Below are 15,861 nucleotides of genomic sequence, written 5' to 3' on the forward strand. Positions count from 1 at the left end.
GAGTTCAGAATTGAGAGGTGAGTTTGACTTTCTCACTCCTACCCAACAACTTGATATACAACAGGTATTCAATTCTTTTTACCCTTATATAAAACCTCTACTCCTCTGAGATTCATACCACTCATCCAAATCACTATCTAGCTTCACTACTATCTTGCATAATTAATGAAGGTCACTTTCCCTTATATATTAATGAGTTTGACACCAGATTCACAGTTTTATTCTATACTCCGAGTTCTAATATCATCCTTAATGACTTCAACATCCACATGAAAGATTACCCCCCCCCCCCCACTCACTATGCTTAAAGTTCTTTGAATTCCTTCACCTCCACTCAGGTTATGCATGTACTCCCGTGGCCACACTCCAGATTTGTCATAATTGAGAATATTCCCACTTGTCATTCCTTAAATTCAAATACATTTCAGTCTCTGATTTCCTCACCTTGTATCTCCCTCATCCTGTTTTTCCTATTATACTGATCCTTTTATTTTTATGGCTTTTTGAAGCTAAATCCTTACTTATCTATGTTAACCTTCTTTGGACTCCACTGTCATTCCTAGTATAGAGCCTATGGCTCAGCACCTCAATCATTCTTACCAATTTCCTTACATTTTTCTTGATTTGTTTGCTGTTCTGTTGTAACCATGTCTTTCTCCAATCCATTCTCATCTAAAGCATGAATCTGAGGCTCTTTTAATGGTTTTTTAATGCCTCAAGATAAGGATCACACTTCTTAACCTCCAGGCCTTGCACTTAATTTTCCTCTGTCTAATGTGCTCTTGTCACTTTTTAAAATTCTGATCAGCTCTGATTTGCCCTTCACATCTTTAGCTTCCTATGGGAAGAAATCTCTAAATCCATAATTAGGACAATTCCATATAGCATCCCATCTCATTCCTTCATATCACTAATCATTCTTTATTATGATTCTCTGTACCTATGTACTTTCCAAAGAAATTATAAGGTCTTTAAGAGTAGAGATTATCTTTCCCACTCTAGCACAGTCTAATATGCAGTAGGCATTCAATTATTTTTTGAATAAATGAATAAATAATGCTGGTAACTTGAAAAGATTATTATAATTGAAACTATATACAATTACTCTAAAATATAAGTTTAATAGAATTAAATATGATAAATAAACTACAGAGTGTGTTATAAGGTGATTTAGTAGGAAAATAGAGCAGGGTAAGGAAGACTAGGAGGCCCAGAGTTGTAGTGAGTGGGGAGGTTTGCAATTTTAGTGTCTGGTTGCAATTTTAAATATAGTATTCAGGCTAGGTCTCAATGCGAAGGTGACAGTTGAGTAAAGGTGAGGTGGGAGAGTCAGCAATGCAGATATTTTGGGAGAAGAGTACACAAGACAAAGGGAACAGTTAATGCAAAAGCCCTAAGGTGGGACCGTGTCTGGCATATTTAAGGGGTCCAAGTTGCTGGTGTAGAGTGACTGATCAAGAAAATAGTAAGGCCGGGCGCGGTGGCTCACGCCTGTAATCCTAGCTCTCTGGGAGGCCGAGGCGGGTGGATTGCTCGAGGTCAGGAGTTCGAAACCAGCCTGAGCAAGAGCGAGACCCCATCTCTACTATAAATAGAAAGAAATTAATTGGCCAACTAATATATATAGAAAAAATTAGCCGGGCATGGTGGTGAATGCCTGTAGTCCCAGCTACTTGGGAGGCTGAGGCAGGAGGATTGCTTGAGCCAGGAGTTTGAGGTTGCTGTGAGCGAGGCTGACGCCACAGCACTCACTCTAGCCTGGGCAACAAAGCGAGACTCTGTCTCAAAAAAAAAAAAAAAAAAAAAAAAGAAAATAGTAAGAGATGAGTTCAGAGAAGCCTTTGTAAGGACTTTGGATTTCAGTAAAATGGGGAGCCATTGAGGAGTTTTAAATAAAGGATAATCTGATTCATTCTGCTTCCTCTATTGAGGACTGTAAGGGGCAAGAGTAGTAAAGAGAAACCCTCATAAGAGGCGATTGAAGTAATCTAGTGAAAGACAGTGACTCAGATCGGAGTGGTGCAGTGAAAGTAGTTGTAAGAAGTATCTATGATCTATTTTGAAGGCAAAAACCAACAGAATTTTCTGAGGAACTGGATGTAGGCTATCAGATAGAAAAAGGACTCAAGAAAGACTCTAGGATTTTTTGGTCCAAGCCAAATAGAGTTGACATCTGAGATGGGAAAAACTGCTGGAGGGACAGGTTGTGGAAATATTTAGGAGATAACATTTGGACATGTTCAATATTAGATGTCTATTAAAAATCTATTCAAGTAGTACAATATGGACCTACAATCCATGAAAGAAGAATCTATGGGCTGAATATATAAATGTAGGGGTAAAATGACAAACAAATGGCCTCAAAAGCAAGGAGACTAGATGAGATCACCAAGGAAATGAGTATTGGTAGAGCAGAGAGGAAGGTCAACAACTAATCCCTGGGTAATATTAAGAAATCACAGTAGAAACCACTAAAGGAGAAAGAGGAGTAAGCAGTAATGCAAAATAAAAATCAAAAGGTAGTAGTGTCCTGGAGACACACCGAAAGTCAAATAAGATGAAGATTCAGAATTAAATCATGGAAACAACATGGAAGCAACATGGAAATCATCTGTGACTTGGCAAGAGCACTTCAATAGAATGATGGAAAGAAAAACCTGACAAGCAATTTTAGAAAAAATAAGCAGAGAGGAACTGGATTCAGTAAGTATAGACAAGTCTTTTGAGAAATTTTGTTTCAAAGGGGAGCAAAGAAATGGAAAAATACCTGGCATGGTTTTCTGATTTGTTTGTTTTTAGACAAGAATGTTTATATGCTTAAAAATCCAGAAGAGAAGATATTGGAACAATCATGTACATATTTCTGAAATCAGCGAGAATTAAGATAAGAGTAAAGTTGGAAAACATGAAAGTGAGGGATAGTGGGTTAAAAATCTAATAACATGAATTAAAAGCTACAATTTTTAGATAGGAGGGAGGAAGAATGATCTGGAAAGAGTAATGAGATGTGAAGACAGTCAATCCACCTCTAGGCCTAGTCATTCAAGGATAAGTGGAGAAAACAGAGGCCCCCAGTTTGGAAACTATAAAGGAAGGAGTATCTTCAGAGAAGAGCCAGTTTCCATTAGAGCAAAAAGGTGAAGGGAAGAATCAGAGAGGTCCAAGTATGAGGGAGTTTGAATCCCTGAGAGTATAAAAGAAACAGTTTCAGTCATTGGGCAGGGATAGAAAAAAGAACAGAAGAGGAGGTACACAGAGTATTATTGACTGAATGGCAAGAGATGAGGGATGATGTGGGCTTCTTGCAGTGAGAAACATAAAACGGGATAAAGGGCATAATAAGTATAAATCTATGGAATCAAGAAAGATAGTGGTGGTGAAGGAAGTTGTGAGTGTCATGGGGCAAGGCAGTTCAGGGGGTGTGTGCCTCTGTCTTGATATCTGTTGGTGAAGAACATATTTGCTCCTAGTGTTGGAGCTCTCCTCTTGACCTGTGTTGATCGAAATGATGGAGGTAAGGCCAGCTCCATTCATTATTAACAATTTAGAAAATTCATGTGATCCTCACACACATGGATTTCTGATCAAAGATTGCAATGTAAAAATTTCCCCACTTCTGTAAGCTAATTTTTCATGGCAGAGTCTGGTTTTACTTACATCTGTGTTACAGGAGCGATATCGTTTCCTTTCCCCAAGGCAATATTTTCCACCTCCTGAAGGTCTGAAAAAACATTTTGTTTAATATGTGAATATAATGTATCTATCCACACAAAGAGTACATATATTACTTGATGAAAACATATTAAAGTTTACTTTAAAAAATATAAAATTTGACATTTTATTAATTATTAAAATAATCATGTTGGTGATTGACAGCAATAATTGTTATGGCTGTTGAACATAAAAATTAAGGAAATTTACTATAAGTAATTTACAAGACTGTCAATTGTCATAATTTACATTCTCAAGAAAATGAATCAATGTATTTTCTAACTATCATACTACTCAGTTCAACACAAGTTTAAAAATCACTTATTTATAATGAAAAGCCATAAATCATATTCAATAAATACATAATCTGATGCTATCTGTTCACCAAGTAAGAAATAAAAAGTTTTTTTTTTTTTTTTCCACACAGGAAACAAGGAAAGGATACTAAATAACTCTCTGGAAATAGTTTCAGGTCAAAGTAAATAATGTAAAAATAAATTTCTATCTCATTTCAAATATTACATGAAGTTTAAAAATTAAATCTAAAAATCAGATGGCTTTGCATATGTATAGATTCATTATATTACACTCAAATTAACAAAAAAGTAATATGCCAAGTATTTGATTTGTGTAAGTAAATTTTTTAAGTATTTAATATTAGGGAAAGCCATATGCTATTATTCAAGCATAGTATCATCAAATGGAAAAAACCTAATTTCTTCCTTTAAAAGTGGTCATTCTTTTAAGTATCTGGGTATATTATTTATCATAGGGCTTTATGCTTTTGTTTATTAATTTACAGTAGCCTATAGATGAACTTAGGCTAATTATTCTGCATGTATTTTAAAGAGATCAATTCTAAGTTATAATTTTGGCTCACTTATATCAAAGGGATAATTGAAGCTACATTTTGAGTATATTTTGAATGCCAGTGAATACTCTAAGCAAAGAAAGGAAATAGCTCAGCTTGAACCAGCTTGAGAAAAATGGGTTGATCAGACAAAAACAAGGTAGTGGGGATGGTGGTAGCATGAGTGGTTTATGAATGGGTAACAGGAAGCTCTGTTAAGCAGGAGGGTAATATTAAAAAATTGATAGATAGTGGGAGAAAGGAAACACAGAACTCATACAAAAGGAAACAATTTCAAGCTAAAAAGAGCAAAAGAGACATTTGGTGAGAGGAACCGAAGAGAGGGGTCCAGAGTTAAAATGAGAAAAAATAAAAAATAAAAACATCATTTTTTATGCTAGAGGAAGAAAAAAAGGTAGAAGTGTTATCATAACATCATTCTGCACCAAATACTAACTAGGAAAGAAGGCCCTCACCCAAAGTTCTAGACAAAAATGGGCACTTGACATGCAACAGCTAAGGAGCAGTTTAATTTCAAGGAGGACAGGAAAGTACAACTAGAGGAATGGTCCACCTGTATTAGGCCTTGGCATTGGCATGAGGAAGAAGCAATAGAGCTAGCAAAGAATACTGATGGGGCTGGCCTTGCGCCAGGGCGACTCTGGCTGGAGAAAAGAGTAGTGGGAGAGGAGCAGTCTGACCTGCATAAAACAGTCATGGGGAGAAAAGTGGTGGCAGCTCTGGAAGATGATTAATGGGGGCATATGAATGGAAACTATTTTAACACATGGGCAGTATTCTTTTCATTGTGATTTGTGATGTGAATCAAGGCATTTCAACCCTTCAAGTGCTCTCATTGGTCCTTTTAATACTAATGTAGCAGTAATAATTTTATGTGACATGTGAAAAGACCTTAGGTTTCCTGGGAATCATGGTAATGTAGCTAAGACCAGATCTGGATTCATCCATAATTCAGTAGTTTTTGGAGGAGGAAATCTATCTGATTATTATTAGATTAAAAGTCTGGCTTTATCTGAGACAGATACACAATACTTGTCTATTTTTTTAATTTTATTTTTAGTTACACAATGAGGGGAAAGGAAGAAAAAGGAAAGTCTGTCTAACAAAGCTTCTCCACTTTCCTGTGCCTATTGCTTGTTCTGAAGACAAGCACTTGGCTCACTAGCGAAACGTTTTTACAGATAACATGCGAAACCACAGCTTTGAATCATTTCCAACTGTGTCTTTTTGTTGGCTCCGGCTTACTTTAGCTACTTACGCTGGACTGTCACAGTGTCTTAGGGATGAGGAGACGCCTCCCCCGCAGGTCCTGCTGCACTCTCCCCATAGTGACCAGGGACCCCAGCCCCCATCTATGCTCTGAGGCCAAGTGCCAAAACGAACACAATCTCCCTGATAACACCACTGCAAGATTTCACAGAAAACACAGAATTAGCTTTTAGGCAGACAGACCTATCAGGACAGAAATACATAAGGGTCAGGTAATGACCAATTATAGACATTAGCATTCTCCCAATAGATAACAGACAGATAATTTTTTATTGTGTTTTGACATTGGTGAAGGTGCATGTCATTTGCAAATTATCTTAACTAGGCCATGATTTATAAATCTCTAACATGTACCATGAGTTCTAAAAAGTCTTCCTTGTTTCTTTTTCCTTGTTTCTCCTCCTTCAGACTTTTAGTTTCTCATTATGGAGCTAGCTACAGACCTCGAAGTCTTTTTTAAATATTTTAGTATTTTCTTTAAAAATTTTCTTTATATTCCACTATTAGACTCATGGAATGATAACGCAATATGGAAAGTTCTCCAGTAAGGAATTTTTATGATGGTAATTGCTCTTTCTTTAAAGAAAAAAAAAAAAGACCAGTTGAGGCTACAATAGTAAAAGAATGTGTTGTGGCATTTCATCTACATGAGCACTGCAGACATAATAAAAGTTATGCCAAGACATTAGGGACTGGGTACAAAAAAACCCTTATATACATGGACTAGCCATGTGTATGGTCCCTGCATGAACATATATACTGGTCCCTGCATGAACATATATAATTCTGCTCAGCTCTACTCTCTGCAATAAACCACACATACTGCACCTAAGTAGAAAGCCAGGAATAATTTATTGAGACACAGACATCACAAAATCAACTCATAACTCTAGCATGATAAATCTTATTTGCAGAATATGGCAAAATGAAAGACTCTTTTTAAACCAAGCATTTGTAGGCTTTTATTGGTATGTTTCTCTGAATTATCAAACTTTGACAAACTATGTTGATGCTATGAAACGCATTTGTTTATATGAGTAATAATAGGGAACATGGTTATTAGAGTTGAATAAATGTCAGCAATATTAGATGTTAAATAAAAATTCAACTTTATATTAAAACATAAAGGGATTATGATATGTCATGCTTAGAAAGTGATCAGTTTATTACGCTAATTCTATCACCAAGCTTTGTGGGTTGGATACCCCAGAATTCTTTCACTTTTCACCTTCTTCACTGCTAACACTCTAGACCAAACTGGCAAATGGAATGACTTCATACATGGTTACTCTGTCATTACTTTTTTCTACTGGAATCTATTTTGCAGAGACCATTGAAAGAGATCTTTTAAAAACATGTTATCACATCATGTCTTTTCCTTAAAAATCCTCGGTGGTTTCCTACTTCCCTAACATTGGTCAACAGTGGACTTAGTGATCTAGCGCCTGCCTCCTTCTTCAGCTCTCTCTCTCTTGAGACAGACTGCTCCAGAAATTCACTGGATTTCTTCCTTCATACACTAAGTTTGTTCCCTCCCTAGGGCATTTGCATTTGCTGTTCCTTCTGGTAATGCTCTTCTCTCAATTCCTTATATGAAGTCTTCTCATCTTCCCATCTCAGGTCAAGTGTCTACCCTTATTCTAAAATGGTGGTACCTTACCATCTTTTCCTGCCCTACTCTCCCCTTCTGCCAGGATGTAATAGTTTATATTACCTCCTGTTTTAGTTCCCTCTTACCACTTACCACTAATTTTAATTACCCTATTTATTTTTCAAATTACTTCTCTGTCTCTCCTTAGACTGTAAAATCCTCAAAAGCCCCATGTGGTAATTTAAATTTAAATTAATTAAAAGAAGAAATTCAGTTCCTCAGACCCCCTAGCCACATTTCAAAGGCTCCAAAGTCATATGTGACTAGTGGCTACTTTGTTGTTTTGTTTTGTTTTTGTTTTTGTTTTTGAGACAAGTCTCACTCTGTTGCCCATGCTGGAGTGCAGTGGTGCAAACCCAGCTCACTGTAACCTCGAACTGCTGGGTTCAAGGAATCCTCCTACCTCAGCCTCCTGAGAAGCAAGGACTATAGGCACCTGCCACCACACTCAGCTAATGTTTTAAATTTTTTTTGTAAAGATGGAATCTCACTATGTTGCGCAGGCTGGTCTCCAACTCCTAGCTCAAGAGCTCCTCCCACCTCAGCCTTCCATAGTGCTGAGATTATAGGCATGAGCCATTGTGCCAGGCTACTGTTCGACAGAGCAGGTATAGAACATTCCCATCATCATGAAATGTTTTATTGGAAACAATGAATGCCTAGGACGGTGCTTGGCACACAGTAGGCATGTAATAAAAATTTACTGGGTGAACGAACTGGAGATAACTGGTGAATAAAGAAAGTCAAATTTATATTTGTTTCCCTGGTAGCTGGTAAAACATAGGGAACCAGAGAGTTTTAGTAGCTGTAACAGCGTAACAGATTTTTTAGAGGGGTGCTGAGCAATTACCATTTGTCTGTAAAAAGTTAATCAAGAGGAAGTCAAAATATGGTTGGCCATAAGGAAGAACATTCTCACCCCAAGTCTGATAAATATTAATAGGGTATTAAGAAAGATTATGAGTTTTGGAGAATGCAAATTTCCATGAAGCAAAAAAAAAATCGTCTGTGCAAATGATGAAGAGGGAGTTGGCTAAAGCAATAATATGGTACAACTCTTGGATTGACACTGCTGATAATGTATTCTTGAGAGGGAGAAAATGTTCCAGCTGACAGTTTAAGACTTACCTAGTTGGTCTTGAAGACCAACAATTTTTATGATATACCAGTTGTATTAGATCTTCACCTATACAAAAGCTGCAACATTGGACCAAATAATCTCGGTTTGTGTTTTTGTTAGTACAAGTAGCTGTGTGTAAGAATATTTATGCCTACACCTATTTTCTTGTGCAAATAACTGAGCAGTGTATTCCTGGCCAGCAATTAACTGATAATTTTCATTTGCAATTAATGGGAACTGACACTTTTAGAAACGAATCTTAAATTTTGCCTATTTTTTCAAGTTGGAAGCTTAACATTATTGGTTTCAAATAACATTAAACCTTGATTTTACATTTATTTAATATAATCACAGAGTTACATCTAAAGCTCAAAAGAACTTTAGAATTCAGGTAGTCTAAGCACTTCATTTTTTCAGATGAGGAAACCAGGAGTTGACTTGCTCAAGGTTATTTACTAGTATAAAAGGGATTATCTGTCCAAAAATACACAAATCCATGGGAAAAAAATAAATTAAAGGTATAGGATTATATGCTTGAAGACATTAAAGAATATTCCAATATAGTTTACTGGATTGCTTTTATTACATAAAATACAAAATAACACTGGAGATTAAAAAAAAAACAAAAAACCACTTAGCTGAGGTGGGAGGATTGCTTGAGGCCAGGTACTAAGGGAGACCTTGTCTCTACGAAAACTAAAAACTAAAACAAAACAATACAAACAAACAAACAAAAATCCACCAAAAAACCACTCAGCTATACATACATGCTATTTCAGACCTCCTGAGTATACCCATGATTTGTAGAGAAAAAATTTCAGTTTTTTCATTTTTGAGGGAATAAAAACATTGTGAGAGCCACAAGAATATTGAAAGATGTAGGTTCTAAAGTATTTAATAATATTACTACATGTTTCTAGGATGTTCACAAAATGTAGGGCAGTGAGATAAGTCACATAAATTGTTTTGTTTTTCTTTTAAAACTCATTCTTAAGGTAACATATAAATACAATATAGTCACTTTGTAAAATGCTACTCAGTTCTCACCATTAATTAATGTCTACATTGAAGTAATAGTTCATAAGTGGTTTGTTAGAAGACCTTTTATTGCATAAATTCATGCTTTGGTTGTATCTATGCCATGAAGCTATCTCACATAACAGACAATTATATCAGAAAGTTAAATAACAAAGACTAATGGGTAAAGAATTCATAATAATCATATAAGTATTAGTCACCCAGAGAAGACAAAAGACTAGACTTTAGTTTGATACTAGTTAACAAGTTAACAACTTTAGTTTGTGTAGAGAACTTTGTTACAAACCTCAGTTCTCATTCTAGCAGTGTCTTTGGTCCAAAGGAAGTCACTTGCTTTCTTTTCCTTTGTTTTCCTAACTATAAAATGGGGACTAATTTTAGTTCTCTATTCCAATGTGGTTTGGATTAAGACAACTTTAAAAGTTAGTTCAATGCATACGTAACTTCAAAGAAGTTAAAAATTAATGAAACAATTTATTTAATTTTGATCTCTGGCAGAAGTATTCTTTGTGTTTTGTTTTGTTTCCCCCCTTTGTCTTTATAAAAAAGGATCTCTGAATTCTTGCTACTTCTCTCCTTTGACAGTAGTAAATATCTTGATGTGGTGTATGATTTTAAGAGAAGAAACTTATTTAACTTAATAAAAGGGATTGAAGAAGCCCATAGGAGGTTTCATGTGGATCAAATGATTTGAGCTCCTCTTCAAGATGACTGCATTAATCAATATATATTAAGATTTTGATATGTGTAAATCATGAGTAGATTAGATTATACTAAATAAAGCAACTTGAAGTATATAAATCCTATAAGCACATAAAGATGAGATTTTGAGTGTTCTATCATCTATTTTTATCCTTTATTTCTTTCATCTATATTTCCAGAGGCATAGAATTTTGCCTTGTTTCTTAAACTAGAAAAGTTAAATATGTAGATGCAAATCAGTTTCTCATCTTTACTCTCAAAAGGTTATATACAACCTAGTGATTTTTGGACTATTCTAAATAATAGTCTTGTTACTTCAGCCTAAATTATGCAGATAAATTGGCTAAATTTGGCCTTCCTTTTGCTAATTTGGGTATGTTTAACCACATTCAGAAAGGTGAAAAAAGTGAAACAATCACATTCTAAGAATAAACTACCATATTGTTCATTCTTGTACTTTGGATTCCTTATAAATTAAATAAATATGTTTTAAACACTATCTAGAAAGATGGCTTATTGCAGTAAGGCTTTAAAAGCCTTCTTAAGAAACACCATTATTAAATAACATCTTTTGCTATTAGACTACTAAATTTCATGGCCTACATGAGGGAATTGTCTTTAAGCAAGATATATCAATATTATAAATCAAACAATCTAACTTTGAGAATTTGTCATATTTCAACAAAGGAATATTTCAAGACAAGTATATGTAGTATTTTTAAATGTTTGTTTCTTTTTAACTAGAACCATTTTGGGATGTGATTATGGTATATCTCTTAATAGCTAGCCTTAGTCCAGCCAGCATCTGGAATGAGAGACCTCTAAGGAAATTCTGCAATTTTAAAGGAAGTTATATTGGTGATTCAATACAGAACATTCTTCTCAAGTCAGAAGAGCTGAGGGTTGGAGCATAGCACTATTAAAAGCCTTAACTTTCCATTGTGCAGGTGTGGGAATGATAAAGCTATCTTTCAGCCCAAATTCTAAATCAGAACTTGTCATCCCATACTATTTGGTCATTAAATATGCAATGTCCATCTTCTGATCAAAAGTGTAGTTTATTATATCTTAAACACAAAGCAGTACAATTAATCAAGGTATTTGCCTAAACTATGACAAAGTTTTGCTACCTTAATGGTAGCTAGTTTATGTCAGCAGTGAAGAGGCCTGGAGAGCCAGTGGCCATGAAATTGCACAAGGCCTTTTCCACAGCTTGTTGAGAATTGAATATTTTTCCTTGCAAGAAGTGGTCCAAAGCCTGTAAGAAGTGGTCATCAGTTGGGGCAAAGTCTGGGGAATAATTTTTCCAAGGCCACCTGCTGTAGTTTGAGCAGTATAGTTTGTGCAACATGAGGTTGAGCATTGTATTGTAAGAGGATTGGCCTGTCCCTGTTGACCAAACTCTGGCTGCAAGCATCCTCATCATTTCATTCACCGGTTGCAGCAGACATATGCTATAATCAATTGACCAGGTTTTATGAAGCTATAGTGAATAATACCAGTGCTAGACCACCAAACAGACACCAGTAACATTTTTTGATGAATATTTGGTTTTGGACTGTGTTTTGGCACTTCATTTTTATCCAACCATTGTGCTGAATGCTTGCAATTGTCAAAAAGAATCCATTTTTCATCACATGTAACAATACAGTGGAGAAATGGTTCACCTTAATGTCATGACAACAAAGAAAGGGAAGCTTCTTTACCTTGATGATTTGCTTCAAATGGCCCAATATTATTGGAATAATAACGTCAAACCTTGCTGCTAATTCACACATAGGTTGAGATGGATTCACTTCCACTACAGCTTTTAACTCACCATTATCCACCTTGGTCTCAGGTTGCCCACATGGCTCATTTTCAAGATTAAAATCATCAAAACGGAACTTCTCAAAACATCGAGTTATTGTGCATTCATTAGCCACATCCTTCCCAAACACTTCATTGACATTTTGAGCTGTCTGCACAGCATTAGTTCCACAATGGAACTCATATTCGAAAATAATAACATGAATTTTTGATATATCCATGGTTTCACAAAAATTATTCTAAAAAAATTTGAAAGATAATCACAAGCCAAACTGTGTAACTGAATGAATGAGGATGTTCTTTCATAATAAAAATAAAAAAAAGTGTCAAAGTGAATGCCAGTGATATCAATTGTCAAACTTAGTACTTAAGGAAATAGGACATTTTATATTTATAATTTAATATTTAAATTTCTAAAGCAATTAGAAGAACTATTCTTGCTTCACTTCCTGTGTTTACAGTTTGGGACCCAGTCAAAACATATTCTACCCTAAGTGATTAATATCTAAGGCTTCAAATGTCCTATTACCTATATTCAGTGTTTTAGACGGCATTTAATAAACCAATTCTAATCCAGCCCTATGTTTCCCATGCAAAGCTATTAGGAATCAATGTCACTTATATGTAAACCCAAATGCTGAACTATATCCTTAATTGGGTCTTATAGAATCATTAAATCAATCTTTTGGTAATAAGCCAGTATTTGAAATCTTCTTTGTGGTCATGAACAGGATTACAAGGATTGGGTTTTGATTATCCTTAATATCCTGTTCAGTAATAATGCCAACACTACTATGGAAGATTTTACAATCTAAATCCTTATTTACTATTTCATCAAATATGGCATCCCTCTGATTCCTTTCCAAAGGGCTATCACTGATGCTATATCCAAAGAAAGGTCTCTGGCTGAAAGTAACATTGATTGATTTGTAGGAGACTGACCCATGGACACACAGTACCAGTGTACTGTCTGGGCTCATCAAATTTCCCCCTTTGGTTAATGCTACTGTCCCTGAGCACATCCATTCAGACCATATGGTTCTTATTCAATCCGTGAATGGTTTATTCAGGCAAACATCCAATGGCTGTAATAGCGATGTCAGACCCCCCAGGACTCACGCAAAGATCAGTTTTTAATTTTTTGGCCATATTTCTTACTCCATCTGCTAAATGTGCATGGAACAGTTCCCATACTTACATGGAACATTTGTGGAACTGCGCCCCTGGGCAGGGATCCCATATCTTTTGCAGCCAGAGTTTGACGAGATCATCATGGATTCAATCCTTTGGACATGTCTATGCTATCAGTAGAGCAATATTTCTACTGCCTTCCTTTTTGAAAAGATTTATTCAGAAAACTATGAGAAGCTTTGGTTTTATTCTTCTGGCTAGACAGGGTGTAGGTTCTTTCTTGTTCCTTCTGATTGACAGTGGTTTTGAAACTCAGAGTTAAGATCAGAAGTCATGGATATTCCATTTATGTCTCTCAGACACATAAACTCATGTTTATACTCTCTATTGCCAGTTAAGACAGTCTGGCAAAGAATTTTCTGCCCACCATCATCTAAGACTGGCAAACAATAACGAAAAGTAGTGATGACACTCTAATAATGTATAGCACCTTCCCTCTAAGGAAGTCCACAAACAGCTTGCTAAAGTATTACCCCTCATTCTCTATGAAATATGTAGAAATTGGTTTTCTGTCATTTTAAAGTAGACAGTCATTATTTTACCAATTGTCACACAATCATAAATTCTTAGCTTGGCCAGGCACTGGTGGCTCATGCCTGTAATCCTAGCACTCTGGGAGGCCGAGGCGGGCGGATTGCTTGAGGTCAGGAGTTCGAAACCAGCCTGAGCAAGAGCAAGACCCGGTCTCTACCATAAATAGAAAGAAATTAATTGGCCAACTAATATATATAGAAAAAATTAGCTGGGCATGGTGGCACATGCCTGTACTCCCAGCTACTTGGGAGGTTGAGGCAGCAGGATTGCTTGAGCCCAGGAGTTTGAGGTTGCTGTGAGCTAGGCTGATGCCACAGCACTCACTCTAGCCTGGGCAACAAATCGAGACTCTGTCTCCAAAAAAAAAAAAAAAATCATATATTCTTAGCTCGATGTTCTACCCACATTGCCTTCTTATTGTGATTCTTAAGATAAGAAACTATTATAGGTTGAAAATGAAAAATCTATTTAGTACTAAAGGGTAAAATACATTGACCCATGTTATTCTTGTGACAATGAGAACTTGCTATTTTTCCTCTGCAAGATTTCTCATCTGAAGATAAAATAAGAGGCAGTAAGAGGGGGCAAAGATTTCAACTCTGGAATCAGAAAGACCTGTGCTGGAATCTCAGCTATGCCATTAAATTGCTCTGTAATCTCAGGCTCTTAAGTCTTACTTTTCTCATCTGTAAAATGGAGTTAAAATACTGCCCACTTTATAGGATTTTTGTTGATATTAAGCAGAAGAATGGCTATAAAGCACCTAGCAACATGTGCCTGGTACAGTGTAAATACTTATAAAATAGTCATTATCATTGTCATCATTGTTATTGGGAATGTCAACTATTTTTAGATATCATATATACAGACTAACAGCACAAAATTGACTAGATCAATTGAAAATTCCACTTAATTTTGTCACTAGATCTTTACTAGCTCTTTGCATAGCTGTTTTGCTTTGGGTCAAAATTCTGAGCTCTGGTTTAATTTCCAGATGATACAGCCCTAATGGCAAAAAAAATCTGCATTTAGCAATAACAAAAAAATGCTTCTTTCTTAAGGAAAAAAAAACAGAAATGAACACCAACAACAATTTATACAGGTGATAATATGTTAAATACAGTTAGTAAAGTATAAATAAAAAATAAATTAAGACGTGTTTAGGCCAGGCGCGGTGGCTCATGCCTGTAATCCTAGCACTCTGGGAGGCCAAGGCAGGAGGATTGCTCAAGGTCAGGAGTTCGAAACAAGCTTGAGTAATAGCGAGACCCCATCTCTACTATAAACAGAAAGAAATTAATTGGCCAACTAATATATACAGAAAAAATTAGCTGGGCATGGTGGCGCATGCCTATAGTCCCAGCTATTCAGGAGGCTGAGGCAGAAGGATTGCTTGAGCCCAGGAGTTTGAGGTTGCTGTGAGCTAGGCTGACGCCATGGCACTCACTCTAGCCTGGGCAACAAAGTGAGACTCTGTCTCAAAAAAAAAAAAAAGACGTGTTCAGCTCACATGTCTAATTCTTGAGAAGCTTTTTTTTTTTTCTTAAATATGCAGGTTGATTTAGTTCAGTGAAAGCTTCTTCATAAATTCGAAGTTAATGATAGGAATATTTTGAGGGTTGTTTAATGTTCTATCATTTTCCTTTCTAGAAGCCTGCATTTGTATTTGTTTTTTCATTCCTTCCTTCATTCATTCATTTATTCTAAGACTTGTTAGTGCCACTCCTAAAACTATCTTTCATGTCTCTGGAAGAATGACAAGATTTGTTTTATAGTTTAATTTTAGATGGTGATATCCCATATATTGACCTTAATATAGTACACTCTTTTTTTCTTTGCTTTTGCTTTGTTTCTTTTTATTTTTTTTTAAAAAAACAACAACCTGGGAATGATAGTACACTCTTATATTGTGAATATAATTGACCCCTTGACACACAAACTTTGCTACACTCACAAGGTTCTTAC

General features: G+C 35.8%; 1 protein-coding gene across 1 annotated transcript in view; it reads right to left on the minus strand.

The window, feature by feature from the left end:
• Nucleotides 1–15,861, minus strand: part of ADAMTS6 (ADAM metallopeptidase with thrombospondin type 1 motif 6) — a 292,439-nt gene that overhangs the window by 77,108 nt on the left and 199,470 nt on the right. The window contains exons 13-14 of the mRNA XM_012784073.3: nt 5,841–5,986; nt 3,658–3,721 (exon numbers count right to left, since the gene is read on the minus strand). Coding sequence (XP_012639527.2) covers nt 3,658–3,721; nt 5,841–5,986 — 210 coding nt within the window. The remainder of the gene's footprint in view (nt 1–3,657; nt 3,722–5,840; nt 5,987–15,861) is intronic.

Source organism: Microcebus murinus, chromosome 11 (genome assembly GCF_040939455.1).
Source record: "Microcebus murinus isolate Inina chromosome 11, M.murinus_Inina_mat1.0, whole genome shotgun sequence".
NCBI classification, from domain to species: Eukaryota; Metazoa; Chordata; class Mammalia; order Primates; family Cheirogaleidae; genus Microcebus; species Microcebus murinus.